This window comes from Vitis vinifera, chromosome 12 (assembly GCF_030704535.1).
Source record: "Vitis vinifera cultivar Pinot Noir 40024 chromosome 12, ASM3070453v1".
Classification (NCBI taxonomy): Eukaryota; Viridiplantae; Streptophyta; class Magnoliopsida; order Vitales; family Vitaceae; genus Vitis; species Vitis vinifera.
In genome coordinates this window covers 13,945,208-13,963,599 of record NC_081816.1, presented here as the reverse complement: position 1 = coordinate 13,963,599, position 18,392 = coordinate 13,945,208, and the positions used below count along the sequence as shown (strand labels likewise).

Below are 18,392 nucleotides of genomic sequence, written 5' to 3'. Positions count from 1 at the left end.
TTCTTAACGTAACTAAAACATAAGTCATAGTCTCTCTTACATATGCATGACTCATAAAATAGATGAGACTTTTGGCTATAATAATAGATGAAGTAAGTTTAATCCTATATTAGTCTTTGCTCAAAAGAATGCTCACATTTGTGTAAAAATATACTTACTATTGAAATACAACCAATTGCATATGAAGTGCACGCATGCACTGTGCACATACACGCATGCACTGTGCACATACACGCATGCACTGTGCACATACACGCACATAGATATATATCATATAATAATAGGCATAAAATGACATGAAAATTGTTTTTATCCATTGAAATATGTTTTTTAATTGTTATAATAGATTTATATTAGCTTGGAAATGGTATTTTTAAAAGGGTTTATAAAACCTTATCAATAAATTTACGTGTAAGCTAAACATGCTATATTAGAAAACATCTGGATTGCACTTTACGAAATAATGAAAAACCATAACAAGCATAAGAGTCATATGAATAACAACAACATAGATGAGAAAAAAAGAAGAAGAAAAAACTAAATAGATAGGAAGGAAAATACAAGCTCACCACTTAAGAAGAAAACACTAAGGGATACAGATTCAATCACTACCCAAAGTAGTTCACAAGGGATATAAAGCAAGGAAGCAATCCTCTGTTCACAAAATCTACCATTTTTTTCTCCAAAGTCACTATCCCTCATCCATCATCTTTTCTATCTTTGATTTCCAATTGCCATAACTTGGAACAGTCCTCTAAGAATGAACAATTTACACAACTATATTTTACAGGTAAGTTATAAAGTCTCACTCAGATCATAAATTCTACTGTAATATGCCTAAGAAGTAGAACTTCTCCAATTCTTGAGTAGCACTAGATAATTGGACCTTTATGTGGAGAATTGAACATCACTTCCCTTTTAGAAATGAAGTCCCTTAAAATGTGTTTGAATCCTAACTCAAATACCTTTAAATTGGTATATAGTATGCATAAGAATTTTCATTATCCTAGTACTATATTTACCCCAAATATACCTTTTTAAAAACAGTTTCTACTTCTCTTTCATCTCATATGCTTAAAGTAAAGAGTTAGAGCTCTTTTTTAATTAGGTGTTTGATTATAAAATGGGACACTCTTGTGTCAAGTTCTCTTTGTTGGAGAAGACTTGTCCTCAAGTCTAGGTCATTTTTTTCAACATGGTAAGGAGAAAAATCAGAAACATTGAAAGTTGTTGAAACACCATAGTTGTTAGGAAAATCAATCTTCTAAGCATTTTCATTAACCTGTTGAATTACTTTAAATGAGCCATCTACCTTAGGTTAAAGTTTAGAAACTTTGTAAGTGGATAATGTTCTTTCAAAGATTAACCTAAACCATATCATCTACTTTAAACTCCATGACTCTTCCCTTTTCTATCAGCATTCTTCTTGTGCCTCTCATTTTGCTTGATAATTATGTTTTGAACCTGTTTATGTAGCTTTTTGATACTCTTAGCTCTTTCTTCAACATTCTTACTAACATGATCAGTGGCTAGAAGTGGATCCAAGTCCATTGGAGTTATGGGATTTTTTTACAACATACCACTTCAAAGAGAATGTAGCTTGTTGTTTAATTAGGGGATCGATTGGAAGAAAATTAAATTGGAGCCAAATTAAGATCCATTGTCAAATTTTCTTACCCATGTAACTTCTTAAAATATTTCCTAATCTTCAATTAGTCGCATCTGTTTGACCATTTGTTTGGGAATGGTGAGACATGCTAAAATTTAGACTTGTTCTAGCTTCTTCTAGAGGGTACACAAGAAATAACTTAAGAACTTCGTATCTTGATAAAAACAATGGTTTTTGAAATGCCATGAAGTTTCACAATCTCTTGAAAATACAAATTAGTTATATGAGTTTCATCTAAAGTCTTCTTGGATGGAATAAAATGAACCATATTAGAGAATCGTTTAACAACCACTAAGACAGAATCATTGTTTCTTTGAGTTCTTAGCAAACTTACAACAAAATCCATGCTAACATCCTCCTAAGGAGCCTTAGACACTAGAAGTGGAGTGTATAAACCAGTGTTTTGGTTGTGACTTTTGGTTATAGGGCATATTTTGTATCTTTTTACATGCATCTCAACCTATTGTCCTATTTTTGGCTAATAAGAATGTTATTGAATAATAACAAGAGTTGTCTCTCCCAGAGCAACCACTAATCCCACTTCCATGAGCTTTTTCGACACATACTCTCTTAGATAACACTGAGGAATGTACGCATAATCTATTAGTCTTAAAAAGAAGTCATCTTACAATACAAACTAACCATAAGATCCTTTCTTTCACTCTTCCCAAATTTGATCAAAATAAGGGTTATCCTTATAAAACTCTTTTATCACTTCAAAAGCTATAGTTTGCACCTCCATTGCACATAATGAGTGTTTTTGGCTTGAAACATCAACCACTAAGTTTTGATTACCAAACTTATGCTTGATTGTAAATCTGAAAGCTTAAAGAAACTCAACCCAAGAAGCATGCTTGCTATTAAGCTTTTATTGACTATTAATGAGCTTTAATGTTTCATGGTTTGAATACAAGAAAAATGGCTTAGGAAGGAGATTTTGGCTCCAATGATCCAATGCTTGAAAAATGACATACAACTCCTTGTCATATGTTGAATACTTCATTTAGGATTAATTTAATTTCTCACTAGAGAAAGCAATTGGTTTACCTTCTTGACTAAGTACAACACCCCTAGCCATATTAGAAGCATCACACTTTACTTCAAATACTTTAGTAAAATATGGAAGTGAAAAAGCATGTGCTTTAAATACCTTTTTCTTCACAACTTCAAGACTCTTGTTGCTTCATTTGTCCACTTGAAAATATCTCCTTTTAAGCATTTAGTGATAGAAACAACAATAGAACTGAATCCCTTGATAAACCTTTGGTAAAAAGAAGCCAAACCATAGAAGCTTTGAATGTCATGAAGTGCCTTAGGTGTCGGCCCATTTAAAATTGCTTCCACCTTATAAGGATCCATCTTGATTCCATCTTTAAAGACTATATATCCTAAAAGACAAGTCTATCAATAAACAATCTACACTTTTTTAGGTTTGCATAGAGCTTTTGGCTTCTCAACTTGATAAAAATTTGATGAAGATGTTCAATGTGTTGCATTTCCTATTCGCTATACACTAGAATATCATCAAAGTACATAATTTTTTTTTTCCATGGAAGGTTTTATAATATGATTCAGATGTAGCATGAAGTTACTTAGAGCATTGGAATGACCAAACAACAAAATCATCCATTCATAAAGTCCATCTTTGATCTTGAATTTTATTCTGCGTTCATCTTTGGGTCACATTCGAATCTGATTATAATTGCTTCACAAAACAATCTTAAATAAGATTGTAACACTATGAAGTTGATCAAGAAGATCATCAATACGTGGAATGAGAAAATGATAGTTAAAAACTATCTTATTTACAACTCTACTATCAACACACATACACTAAGTTCCATTTTTTTGGCACAAGAATAGCAGGTACTATACATGGACTCATACTTTCCCTCACTAATCCTTTAGTTAATAATTCTTCAACTTATCATTTCAACTCATCATGCTCTCTAAGGCTCATTTTTATGCCACTAATTTAATTGGAAAGACAACACCTAGAACAAGATAATGTAGTGGTGAATGTCCCTTAAAGGTGGAAGACTAAATAGAATCTCCTTTAGGATTACATCTTGGAATTCTTCAAGAAGTTGTTGCATAATGATGGGTAGGTCAATATAGTCAAGATTTTCTTTTATCAATTCTTTTTTACATTTAGTTTTAGTGAGTGAATTATTCATCCCCGCCACGCCCCCTTGCCGTTTTTAGAAAGTTTAGGAGCTCCTCCAAATTATAAGGACCTAAAACAATTTTAATCCCATCCTTGACAAAATAGTAAGTGTTCTTGTATCCACCATGAATGGTTTTCCTATTATATTTGTAAAGAAACCCAAGAAGCAGATGACAAGCATCCATATGAACATCATACCATATTTCATATGTATAATTTTGTCCAATAGAGAAAAAAATAAGATAATTCTTATCTAGATTAATTTCACTTCCCTTTAGAAGCCAAGACAATTTCTAACGGCAAGAGTGCTTCTCCATTTTGAAGCCTAGTTTCTCCACCATTTTAGTAGACACCTCATTCACAAAGTTGCCTTTATTAATGATGACATTATAGACCTTGCCCTTTGGAAGTGCATCTGGTGTCAAAAATATTTTTTTTTGTAGTTAATCCACCCCTTTTTCATGAATAGCACTTGAACTTCTTTGAATTACAAGAGATTCTTCTTGATTTTCATACATGACTTCTTCTTCTTCTATTTGGGTTTCAAAGCTACCTTGGACATCAACTTCACTCTCTTTACCATTTTCTTCCTCCACTAGGGTGAGAATTATGTGATTGGAACATTCTAAATCTATATGTTCATATCCATGACACTTAAAACATTGACAAGAATTAGCTTTCAACAAGCTCTACAATCGATTATAACCAACTCCATCGTCACCCTTCAAAGCTATTTTAGATGTGGTTTTCATAATTGAATTAGCCTTTACATTAGAGATATGTCCTAGCTAAATGGACCATCTTGTGGCATAAGCCGAAACTTGCTACTCTTTACTTTCTTTTGTTGCTTTTCTACATTAAGAGCAAGTTTGCACACATTATCTTCTAATAAGGTTGTAATTGGATAGCACTACTAATTTTAGGCTTCAAACATCTAAGAAAACAAGCTATGGTTTATTCTTTAAGTCAATAAGATCACATTTCATCATAAGATGGTGAAACTTTGCTATATGTTTGATTACTACTCAAAAAGAGCATATTTTAGATAATAATTCTCATGAATTTTACATCTTTTGAGTAGTAATTAAGCCTAAAACACTCAATTAATAAGTTTTTACCCTTGTAAGAGTTACTAACAAGCTTTATGAAGTTTTAGAGTCATTTCAAGGTATGATTTTGATATATTGGTGATAAAAGAGATGAATCAAATTAAGAGAACAAATAATGTTGATGATGATCCAAATGCATAATAGAAGAAGCGATGCAATTGGTTTGGACCGGGATTTGGAGCTTATTGGAGGTAGCTAACTTAGAGTCAAAAGAAGAAAATTGAAGAATTGACAAAGAGGAGCTCAAAAACCAAATGCTGTAGATTCGCATGACTGTGCAAATTAGATTAGAAGTGGAATTTGTACTGGAGGTTGAGGAGGATGTGTAAGTTGATTTCGCATGAACATGCAAAAATTTTGCACAACCATGCAAAATGGTCCAAAAAGTTGTTGCTCCTATTGCTCAATTGGTTTCACACAAACATGTGAAATGCTTCTTTTGATGTCAAACTTTAGATTGTTGAAGGGAGAAGGTTCCAGATGACCCTTTAGATGATGCCAAGTGTCCACTTGACCTTGGCATATAAATAGGAACTTGAATCTCTCATTAAAAAACTTTTGGATACTTTGGATTGTAGATTTTTCTACAAACTCTTTCTCTTAATAGAATTTCCTATTTTCTTTCATTTTCCCTCATTTTCTCACTAGCCAAACATGCCTTATGAGACCAAATCTCCAAGCATGAGTCGCTAAATCTTGTTTTTCTCGAAGGAAGAAGGATTTAAAGGCAAGAATTATGGTGAATTAGAGAAATGAGTTTTAATTGCAAAGGTAATTTGATTTAATTGATTGATCAATTGAAATTTAGGAATTTTTTTCTTCAGATTATCTTGAATGACTATTACATTGCAAACTAGGTAGATTCATTAAATTATTAAAGCTATATTTAATGAGATTGCATAGTTGCATTGTATGAATCATTGGAAGATGATTTAAGATGAATTGAATATATAGTTTAAATTGATCTCTTGGATTAAATGACCTAATTTGAAGAGAAATTAGGTATAGACTTATAGCTAAATCTAAAATTAGTTTAGGTGAGAATTTAGGTTTTCAATCTAACTTGATGAAAAATAGATCTGAACATCTATTCACCATAGATTTTGTTTTCTAGAAAATCCTAACTTCGAGAGTTTATTTTCCTTATTAATTTCCTTTTATTTTACATTTTATTGTTCCTTTCAATTTGAAATCATTGTTATTTTGAATTTTCATTATGAATTGCCAATACAATTTTACTTGATCACAATCATTTCTTTCTTCCCCATTCAAGCCTTAATCACCGGAAATAATCCACCCTAGTGGACGACACCTAAGACCGTTATACTATCGTAACTTTGGCTAAAAACCCTTTTTGATCAAGTAAGAGTTACTTTAGCATAGTTGAATTAGGTTATAAATTTTGTTTTGATGCGATAAATGATGAAAATTAATCAATCAATGTTCTACATGCAACTCCTTCTATTTGAAGTTGAGAAACTTAAGGAAAACATCTTACCAATAATTGTCTAGCAAATATTTACTCTTGAGTTCCCTTTTCATCTTTTGCAAAGTTATAATTCTTCTCTTGCCAATAAAGAGGCATACTTTCTCAATTTGATAGCAACAAAATTTACCCTATGAACCTTTGAAGCTTCTTTGTAGTTAAACACCTTTTCCACGATATGAAGCCAATCAATAAACTCACCTGGCTTCATTATGCCTTTGAATTCTAGGATATCAACTTTAATATCAAAGTCTCTTAGAATATTGTGATTCCTTTGTACACAATGAGGAGGATAGACTTCTCTCGAATATTAGCTTAGATCTTTATGAAAAGGATTAATGTTTTTATCTTTATTGCTAGGAGCCTCATCCTCTATATTATGACTGGATTCATTGTGCCTAACAACCTCACAACATTCTAAAAATTATTGTAGTTGTCACACTTGTCTCCTTAATTCTTCCACCTCAATGTCATGAACAACTCTTTCATGAGCAGGATGTTATTCAACATTTTATGTGCGATGAAGATAATAAACCATGAGAACTTAGAACCTACTTTGACACCAATGACACTAGGATGGATGGAAAAAGAAAAGAACTACATAGATAAGAGGGAAAATACAAACTCACTACCAAAGAAGAAAAAACTATGGAATATAGATTCAATCACCACCCAAAGTAGTTCACAAGGGATATAAAGCAAGGAAGCAATCCTCTGTTCATAACATCTACCATTTTTTTTTTCCTACAAAGCCTTTACCTCTCATCCATCAACTTCTCCCTATTTGACTTCCAATTGTCATAACTTAGAACAACCCCCCAAGCATGAACAATTTCCATAAATATTTTCTAGGTAAGTTATAAAGTCTCACTCAAATAAAAAATTCTACTATAATATACCTAAGAAGTAGAACTTCTCCAATTCTCGAGTAGCATTTAATGATTTGACTTTTCTATGAAAAATTGAACATAACTTCATCTCTAGAACTGCAAATGAAGTTCCATAAAATGCATTTGAATCTTAACTCAAAGACAGTTAATGCGGTATACAGTATGCATAGGAATTTTCACTATCCTAATACCAAATATACCTATTCAAAAGTAGTTTTTGCATCCCTTGCATACATGATTAAAGTAAGGAGTTGGAACACTTTTTTAACTAGGAGTTAGATTATATAATGGGACACTCCTGTGTCAATGAATGACTTAAAAAGCTCATAGAGGAGGAAACAAAGATCAACTAACTAGACATGCCATTCTCCCAATGTAATTTGAGAGAGGACTAGAGTAACCACCACTAGACCTGCCATGAAGCTAGCATGGAACAAGTGCATCTAAGTTTGTGAACACATGAATGATACTATATATGCAAGAATGTGAAAATGCAAATATATTTGGGAGCTTCATAAGGCTTAGTCAATAGAGCACATTGATGGTAGCAACATGGTTTGATTATGTTTAGTTTTGGCATAAGAATATATTGTTTACTAGAGACATGGATGGTTCCAATGCAGAATAAGTTCCAAAGGCATAGAGGCACAAGTGGCATTTCCATATTGTTAATAGTTGATTAACTATGTCAACATCACATGATGACTAATCAACTTAATTACGTTTTTAGTTGAATAGCTTAAAGATTCCATAAATGTTGGGTCCAACTTCTGCTTCTACACTTAGTTGCTTCCACCATGTGTAATATCTTGAAGTAGTTTTATGCAATATTTTCATAATTGAACTAGTCATTAAACTGGAAATGTTACTCAGTCACAGTTCATTGGTCAAGTCGATTGTTCAACCATAGTAGAAATTACTGTCTACATGATATCATAAATATATATTTTAAGTTGCATTGAAATATATATATATATATATATATATATATATATATATATATATATATATATATATATATATATATGAAATGAAAATCTTAATAATATTTTATTTTTTATCTTTATTATTATCAAATCAAATCATGATAAGAATAAGTATAAATGTATCAATATTTTAAATTTTATTGAATAGAACTTGTATAATATTTAAGGGTGAATATATATTAGGTAGAATGAAAATTCTATTATTTAATTTTATCTTCATATCAAAAGTTATTTATCCGACTATTTTATAAAAGTTAAAATTCAAAATATGTTTCTAGATTTAACCAACCTAATAAGAAGGTAAATCTCTCCCCATTCAAATAATGTAGTATCACTTATCTCTTTGTTGGTGACTTGCAAATACATGACTAAGCCACATGTGGTTTCTTGTTACAAACTCATATGTTATCTTAATTTCTCCCTCCCGTCATCGAAAGAAATCCATCTTAGACTAGGATTTAGAGAATGGAAACATCAAGAAACTCTAGTAGTTTCTTAAAGACAAGTCTCTACTATGAAGGAGGTTATAATTTAAGCATAAGATTCGCACATTCTATAATAAGGTATTTATAATATTATTTATTTTATTATATTTACCTAACACTTGTGAATATTATTCTTGAATTAAAAAAAAAATCTTAATAGCTAAATTCTGGCAAGTATCACTAATTAGAACTAATTCGCTGGAAATTCAGAATTCCAACTTTAAAAAAATTCATTTGCTTATTTTAATATTAAATGTTTAAGTATTTTTTTTGTGCACAAAATTGTTCTTGATCTACAAAGCATCAATTTATTTATAAAATTAAAAAGAAATTCAATATGAAAAATATTACCTTGAACAGAATCTCTTTTTCAGAAAGTTGTTTAATATGAACAGTATTTGGTAGCTTAAGTCCATCTGGAATTGCAATCCTCATTACAACTTTCCAACTGTGAATAGACCCAACTACATTAGCAACATAGTTACTAATTAATAACATGAAATGAAGTTGTTAATGATGATAACTTTCTAAACATAATTTTTTGTAACTGAGTTATGGGAAAACATAATCACCAATAGCTCATATGAAAACAAGGGACATGCATGTTTGAATAAAGAATATGGGACATATGATATAAGCATATCATTTACAACCAAGTTGAATAGCTTTAAGAATTCTCAAAATTATTACTAAATTTTTTTCGTGTTTCTATAAATCTGCTTGTTGTGTGTAGTGCACAAATAGGAGAGAGAAAATTTTCATTTCATAGGCATTTAGAAAGAAAATGTTGCAGTTTCTTGATATTTTCTACATATTTTAAGAATTCTGAACACTATTGCTTTATGCCTATAAATCTGCATACAACTTGTGAGTGTGTGTGTTAGAGAGAGCTTCCTTTGCATTTCATATAAGTTTTTTTGCAAGAATAGTATTGCAGTTTATTGATATTTTCAACACAATTTAGCTATGTTTGGCTACTAGAAAATCCTAGGAAAAGAAAAAAATGCTAAAGAAAATGATTTTCTCATGTTTGGTTTTGCTAGGAAAGAAAGTCAACTATAATTAAAATTATTAAGAAATTTCTATATTTTTAAATTATTTAATCTTTATATAGAAGAATTAAATAAATGAAAAAAGTTTGAAGTAATATATCAAAATAATTTATTCCATTATTTGAAAGAGAAAATTATGGTTTTTGGTGCATAAAAATGAAAACATTAATTATTGATGTCTCAAGATGTTTAGGATTTGGTTGAAAATGGTTTTGATGAACCTAAAAATGTGACTGTACTAACTCCAATTGAAAAAGATTAGTTGAAAGAGTTGAAATAAATGGATGTAAAAGCTCCCTTATTTATTCAACAAGGTGTTGGTAAAAGCATCTTCATAAGAATTATGAGACTTTCAAAAGCTAAAGAAGAATAGGACATTCTTCAACAAGAGTTATAAGAAGATGGAAGAACTCGGTTAGTAAAGCTTCAAGCTTTAAGAAAAGAGCTAGAAAATATGAAAATGAAGGAGAATGAAACTCTAAATGAGTTCTCTTCCAGGTTTATAGAGTTAGTGAATTAGATGAAGTCATATGGCGAAGAAATTAGTGACAGAAGAATTGTTGAGAAACTTTTTATCAAACTACCTAATAAATATGACCCAATGGTGGTTGTGGTTGAAGAAACAAAAGATCCCTCACTACTCAGTGTACAAGAGCTAATTGGGTCTTTAAAAGCTTATGAATAGAGATTGTTGAGGCCTTTTGAAAAATTAGTTGAAAGTGCATTCCAATCTAAATTAAGCATTAACTCCAGAAATGTTGAAAGAAAATATACAAGCAATGAAAATAAAAGCGATTCATCTAGAGGTGGTAGAACTAAACGGGGAAGAGTAAGAAGAAGAGATAGAAAAGGTAGAGCATGCAAGAAAGTTCACTAACAAAGAAGGCTTATCACTCCCAAAGTGTAATATTTATAAATAAATAAAAAAAACAATCATATTGAGAAAGATTGTTAATTCAAAGGGAAGCCTTAATTCTTCAATTGTAAAAGATATAGGCATGTTAAAAAAGATTTTAGATTTAAGAACAATCAACAAGCAAGCCGTGCTGAGAAAAAAGAGCTGATGAAAACATGTTTTATGCTTGTCAAAGTGTTGTAGAGCAAAAGAATAAAGTGTGGTTCCTTAATAGTGGTTGCACAAACCACATGACTAACAACAAAAATATTTTCCTTGACATAGATATAACCATCAACTCACAAGTCAAAATGGGCAATGGTGATTTAGTGAATGTCAAAAGAAAAGACACAGTTGGCATCCAAACTAAAGTGGGAACTAATTACATCAGAGAAGTTCTTGTGCTAGCCTTGGAGCAAAATTTATTGAGTGTGGGACAACGAGTAGAGCATGGGTACAAACTTCACTTTGAAGAAATGAGTGCACCATTTATGATAAGGAACAAAGAAGAAAGTTAGTGAAGAAAATAAAGATGGAGAAAAATAGAAGCTTTCCAGTTGTCTTCAAATATGTTGAAAACGTGGCTTTGAGAGTGGAAGATTTTGAAGAAGCTTGGTTGTGGCATAGAAGATTTGGGCACTTGAACTTCAAAAGCTTGAAGATGCTCTGTCAAAGGAAGATGGTATAAGGATTTCCTAATACCATTGAAGAAAAGAATGAAGTATGTGAAGGTTATGCTCTTGGAAAGAATCATAGACAACCATTACTAAAGGGAGTTGCTTGGAGAGAAAAGAAGGTATTGAAGTTAATTCACACTAATATATATGGGCCTATGTCTACACCTTCTCAAGGCAACAACAAGTAATTTGTATTCTTTATTGATGATTTCACAAGAATGACTTGGGTGTTCTTCATGAAGCAAAAATCAGAAGTGTTCTTTATCTTTAAAAAATTCAAGAGTTTCTTTGAAAAGCAAAGTGGTTGCTACATAAAGACACTGAGAAGTGATAGAGGAATGTAATATACTTCAAGCCAATGTGGTAATTTTTTATGAAGATGAAAGGGTTGAGAGACAACTTACTATTGCATATACTCCTCAACAAAACGGAGTAGTTGAAAGGACGAATCAAACATTGTAGTGTATCTTTTGAATAGATGCCCAACAAAAGCCTTATTGAACAAAACTTCGATTGAAGCATGGGGTAGAAAAAAGCCATTTATAACACACTTCAGAGTGTTTGGGTGCTTATGTTGTTCACAAGTATCAAAGGAAAGGAGGAGTAAGCTAGATGAAGCAAGTGAAAAGTGCATCTTCATGGGTTATAGTTCATAATCAAAGGGTTATAGGCTGTATAATTTGAAAACCAACAAGTTGATCATAAGCAAAGATGTTATTTTTGATGAAAAAGCTGCTTGGAATTGGTAAGAAGGTAAAATTTAGAAAAAAACAATTCTTATTGATGAACTTCAAACAAAAACACTTGTTGAAAATGAAAATGGTAGCACCTCAACTTCATTGCCTTAAGACTCCCCAAGATTGGTTCCATTATCTCCTTCAACTGAGTCTCCAACTCATGCTTATCTTCACCATCCTCAACTCCAAGAAAAATGAGGAGTTTATTATGAGAGATGCAGGTTTTGCATTGTTGAACCTCAAAGTTTTGAAGAGGCAATAAAAGATGAAGATTGGAAGAAAGCAATGGAAAATGAAATTGATGTCATTGATAAAAAGCAAACATGGCAATTGGTTGAAATGCCAAAGACAAAGAAATCATTGGGGTGAAGCGGATTTTTAGGGGTGAAATACCATTTTGATGGTAGAGTTTAAAGGCTTAAAGCTAGGTTGGTTTCAAAAGGCTACTCACAATAGCCGAATGTTGATTTCCATTAAAAAGGTTGGTTGTTACCAATTTGACATAAAATCTGTATTTTTGAATGGAAAGTTGGAAAAAGAGATCTATGTTGAACAACCTCAAGGCTTTGTTGTTGATGGTGAAGAAAACAAAGCTTACAAGTTGAAGAAAGCCTTATATGGTTTGAAACAAGCTCCCCATGCCCGTCACACTCAAATTGACAACTACTTCATTGAAAATGGCTTCATTAGAAGCAAAAGGGAGCCTACACTCTATGTGAAGAGCAAAGGTAATTCTGAAATCCTTATTGTTTCTCTGTATTGATGATTTGATTTTTACTAGAAATGATGAGAAGATGGTTGAAAAATTGAGAAAATAAATGATGAAAAAATATGGAATTTCGTTATTTTTTAGGAATTAAAGTCTATCAAGAAGAAGATGGAGTGTTTGTTTGCTAAAAAAGGTATGTTGAACATATCCTTAGAAATTTTGGCATGGCTAGTTGCAATCCTATATATCTACTCCTTTAGTTGTGAATGAAAAGTTGCAAACGAAGATGGAGGAAAGATGGTTGATAAAACTCACTTTAGAAGTCTTGTTGGAAATATCCTGTATCTCATTGTAACAAGACCAGACATCATGTTTGTAGCAAGCTTGCTTTCTAGATTCATGCACTCTCCTAGTCATCTACATCTTGGAGCAGCAAAAAAAGTCATGAGATACTTGCAGGTCACGTTAAAGCTTGAAATAAAATATTTCAAGAATATTGAAGTGAAGCCAATTGGCCATTGTGATAGTGACTGGGGTGGCTGTGTTGATGACATGAAAAGCGCATCAAGCTATGCATTCTCCCTTGGTTCGGATATAATATCTTGGGTTTAAAAAAATCAAGGTTCTATGACTCAATCCTTTGCTAAAGCAGAGTACATTTCAGCTTCATTGGCAACTTCTCAAGTCATATGGTTGAGTAGAATTTTAGAAGACAACAAGGAGAAACAAAATGAAGCAACAGATCTACTTTGTGACAACAAATCTGCTATAGTCATTGCAAAAAACTATGTTTTTCATAGTAGGACTAGGCATATTGCAGTGAAGTACCATTTTATTAAAGAAGCAATTTCAAATGGTTAGATTCAATTGATGTATTGTAAATCAAAGGAGCGGCTAACTGATATCTTCACTAAAGCATTGCCTTTGGCGAAGCTTGTTCACTTCCAAAAGCTTTTGGGTGTAGAGGAACATCACTAAAGCATTGCCTTTGGAGAAGCTTGTTCACTTCCGAAAGCTTTGGGGTGTAGGGGAACATCACATTAGGGGGAAGAATTTAACATGATGTGCCTATGCTGTGTTTGAGTTGTATCATGTAAAAATTAGTTTTTTGTTTTTATGTTTTGAGTGGTTGTTGTGCTTCCACATGGAGAGATACACTCAAGTTAAATCTCTTTGCATCTGGTTTTGTAAACTGCCGCTATACAACAAAACAACAGAACAGAGAAATACAAAGTGAGGGTCCTCTGTTTTTTGGTGGACTGTTTCTTACTCCTCTGTTTCCGGGTGTTACTCTTCCATTTTCTTTCAGCATCCATCCTTTGTTTTCAGGCTGAAACTACAGCCAACGCAATATATCATTTATTTAAAAGACTTCTAATGGTTGTCCCATTGCTAGGAATCAAACTTGAGATAATATCAGCTATCCAAATTACTACTGTAAAATTGAATGAATCCAATTGTATATTTAGTTACACACAGACTCCTACATTGGCTCACTTAGGTACTACGATCTTTTTCTTCTCCTACATTGATAAGCTTAGTGATTTTTCTAGGAGCCACTCTGGTCCCTCAGCTTTTGTGAAGAATACACCATTAAGTATTGTCATTTTTCTTCTCCTATATTGCTTAGATGTTGGTTGGGCATTGAAGTAACTCATGGCATGAAAAAATTGGCTTTGTCTGAAAGCAAATATGTGCAACAATTTACTAATTGATCATATTAAGAACATTCAACTTGTATATATTCCAAGGAAACAATGTTAATAACATGAAAAATGCACATTCTCTTAGTGACATTCAATCTCAATTACCTGTCTATTAATATCTCATCAGCAGTCTGCAACTTGCGCAACAAAATCTCTGGCTTATAATCTGTCTCCGTAACTCGCTTTCCCTTTAGGTTAAGAAGAAGTTAACTCAGAGTCAAAGCCAATATTTTCAGACATAATATAAATATGGTCAAGATATAAACTTATCAAGAAATAATTATTGTTTTACCCATCCAAGCGAAACTGAAATGTTGACTTCATTTCCCAAAGGCACCATGGCAACTAGTGGATGGGGAAGGCCTTCTCTGTCAGAGAGTGCTCCAAGGACCCGATTAGCAGTAGCATCCCCACCAAAGACCTGGTGAGAGACATATGAATTAAGTAAAAACCAACCGGATATCAACCTGAAACCTTTCTTATTCATAACCCAACCTACTAGTATTCTTTCTGGCGTCTGTAAGAAGTTTAATCTTGGAGTGCTAACAACTTGATAAAAGTCATCGAATGTTTGATGGGAAGCAATTTCTGAAATATCACAGACCTTAAGATCGAAAGTAAACATAATGTCAGCAAACTGTTCCAAAAATGAATGTTGAGGATGGTTTGAAAGATTACCAGAAATTGTTGAAAGATACTACGACGTGATGTAATCAAATCCTCCCCCAGCTTTGGGCTGTCTTTGGGATTGATCATCAACAATACAAGTTTTTCAAAGTTAAACCTGCAGTGTAACCAACACTAGTCTTAAAATATTCCGCAAGGTTTTTATTCTAATATTCCGCAAGGTTGTACAACACAAATGTCTCAAACCAACATACATAACACTTGAGATGCAATATAGTTTTTCCTAACTTGAGGTGAGTTGCCCTCTATGAAAACCAAAATTGAGAATGATTTAATTAATAAATGGAACTTGAAAAAAAATATTAGCCCATGTTCATGAGTAGAATTTGAAAAAAAACAAAATATTGAAAATGGAAATGATGAAAGAAAGTAAAATTTTTCTTGGTTTCAAGCTTGAATAGGAATATTAATTAAAACTAGTAGTAAAAAATATTACTATTTAATATTATCTAGTAATTTTAATTAGTGATAACGTAAGATTAATAAATTTGATGAAATATAATTACAATTAATGAAGTGATAGATGACATAAGATCAGGTAAAATATGACAACATTAGATAGGGAATTCATTTTTTTTTCTTTTTAATATAGGGTTTGATTTGAAAATTTGTTTGTTTTTGGAATTACGCAAAGAAAATCAAGGAAAACTAAAAAAACAAATCATAAACAGTAAGATTTAATGATTTTAATTAGTAAAATTTGAAGTTAATTAAATTTAATCATTTAATAAAAATTATTCAAGATTAATTAGGAAGTAATTTTTATTTTTACTACTTGAAATATAAAATTATTCTAATTGGTGATATTTTGAGGTTAATTATGATTAATATATTTAGAAAAATTAATTTATGTATAAAATCTTAATTAGGATTGAGAGCATTTTAGGAATTTTTAATAAATTTAATTCTAGAAATTTGAAGATAATTAGAGTACATTATTTAGAAAGTTTAATAAAAATTAATTAAAATTTTAATACACAAACATTTAAAAAGTTATTTAAGATAGCTCAAATGGACAATGCAAATCTTGAAGGGTATTTTAGTCATTTTTTTCATCTATTTAACAATGATATCCTTATTCAACTAATAGTCAATCTTCAAGGCTAGTCAACATTTATCAAGTGCTAAAATCAATTAGTTTTGATAGATGTTGTCCAAACTATTTATAAACCATCAATTCAACTAGTCAAATTCATAATCTAAAAGATTGTAGATTTTCAATTTAAAATTTAGTTTATTCCCAAAATAAGATGGTTGTTCAAATTTCTCCAATAAAAATTTATTTCTACTCTGTAAGAATAACAAACATTTAATTATGCATGAAAAATATTTATATGTACACCTTATTTTGTAAAGCAACTCATAGATCATAAAAACAACTAAAGGGCAATTTTTACTAAGGGATTGATATTTTATATAAAATTGAAGGGTTTATTTCATTCATATCCATTGGGATGAGTGTAAATATACTAGTCATCATCGGTTTCAAATTTTATTAGTTAGCATCCCTATAGATACATATATTTCATACATAAAATTTATTTTAAAAAAATATTAAACACACAATTTTTTTTTAAAAAAATTCTCTAAAATATAAATGAAATAAATTTATAGGTATCTACACTGTATCTCAGGGGATATGCATGTGAAATTAAAGAATTATGAAGTTACCAAAATGAACAAAAACCAAATATTAACATATAGGTATAGATACTTACTCTTCTCCAATGATGTACTGAGCCATGACGTTTGCCAATGTCATTCCAGCTAATGGGAGACCATCACACTTTTCCTCAATTTCATTCTTCATCCTCAGCAGAAATCCGTTCTGTTCAGGAAGATGAATGCCCTTACCATCAACAGGAACAGACGCAAGCAGCTTCCAATTAGCCTCATTGGAAATGGGCTGCATGTGATATAAATTTTGGGAGCCTACCATCCTCTCAGCCACACCGGGGAGTCTGGTGGTGATGATGATGATGCCGTTTCTGTCTTGTTTTGATTCATTATCCCACCCTAATCTCTTCTCTAACCTGGAGTACCATTCCAGGTTTATATCATAAATTCCATCAAACACTATCAAATACTTTCTACTCCTCAATACTTTGCAGACTTCCTCCAGTAGTTTCTCTTCACTGTAATTTTTGTAATTCATACCTCTATGCTGCTCATCAGAGTTCGGCTTCAACATAGCTTCAAGAATGTTCTTATAATCTTTCTCTCCTTCCCGCATTTTCAATGGTAAGTCGATCCAAATTCTATAATCATTCACATGGATAGCAAAAATCTTCCTCGCTACCAAGGTCTTACCCGAACCCCCAGGCCCCACGATTCCAATTTTCCTAGTTATTCCTTTATCACGGTCACTTGCGTCCACAAGAAAATGCTCTATCTCCTCGCCTTGTTTATCAATTTCTCGTGGAATTTGATCAATTGATAAGGATGAGGAGCAAGACCATGGACTTGGGGCAGGAAGGGAACTCTTGGCTTGGGATTCGTCACTTGTACTGAGAAGTTTTTTCTTGATGGCAAGCAACTTCCCTCTTGTTTCAGAATTAAACTGGAGGGCTGGCAGAAGGTAGGGGTCAAGCCACGAATCTTTCTTTCTTTGCATTTTGCGGTTCTCCAAGGAGATTATGCAGTTGGCCAATGTGAAGTTTAGTTGGTTAAGACAATCCTTCATACAGTCTTGTGAACGTGTTATCTTCCTGTTTTGCAGAAGTTTTCGAATTTCTTGAAAAGAAGAATGGAAAGGGATCTCATGAGGCAGGTGTTCGTCTTCTGCTTCTCGCAAATCATCCAGGAATTTGTTCTTCAGGAACTCTAGAGCATCTGCAGACATTCTGATATTTACGCAATAAGGGTTTTGTTGTTAGGGATTTTGTTTCAACTGATCTCATAATCCACACCTACATATTATTAGGATTTTGTTCTGCAAATCAAAGGATTTCTTGTGATCCAAGGAAATGGAAAAGCATCAAAAGAGGGGAATTAAGTAAGGAAAAGAAAAGAAAAGAAAAGGAACAAAGCATAAAGCCAAAGCAAAGAGAGCTATATGTGAATACATACTTTGTCCAAAGCCTTGTAATGGACGCCATGCCATGCTTCTCAATGAATTTAAAGGTCTTTAATTTCTT

General features: G+C 32.0%; 1 protein-coding gene across 1 annotated transcript in view; it reads right to left on the bottom strand.

Moving 5' to 3' along the window:
* Positions 1-18,165, bottom strand: part of LOC100243324 (uncharacterized) — a 46,000-nt gene extending 27,835 nt beyond the window's left edge. The window contains exons 1-6 of the mRNA XM_019223304.2: positions 16,974-18,165; positions 15,247-15,352; positions 15,068-15,172; positions 14,861-14,989; positions 14,674-14,756; positions 9,144-9,240 (exon numbers count right to left, since the gene is read on the bottom strand). Coding sequence (XP_019078849.1) covers positions 9,144-9,240; positions 14,674-14,756; positions 14,861-14,989; positions 15,068-15,172; positions 15,247-15,352; positions 16,974-18,097 — 1,644 coding nt within the window. The 5' untranslated portion in view covers positions 18,098-18,165. The remainder of the gene's footprint in view (positions 1-9,143; positions 9,241-14,673; positions 14,757-14,860; positions 14,990-15,067; positions 15,173-15,246; positions 15,353-16,973) is intronic.
* Between the last annotated feature and the right edge of the window lie 227 nt (positions 18,166-18,392).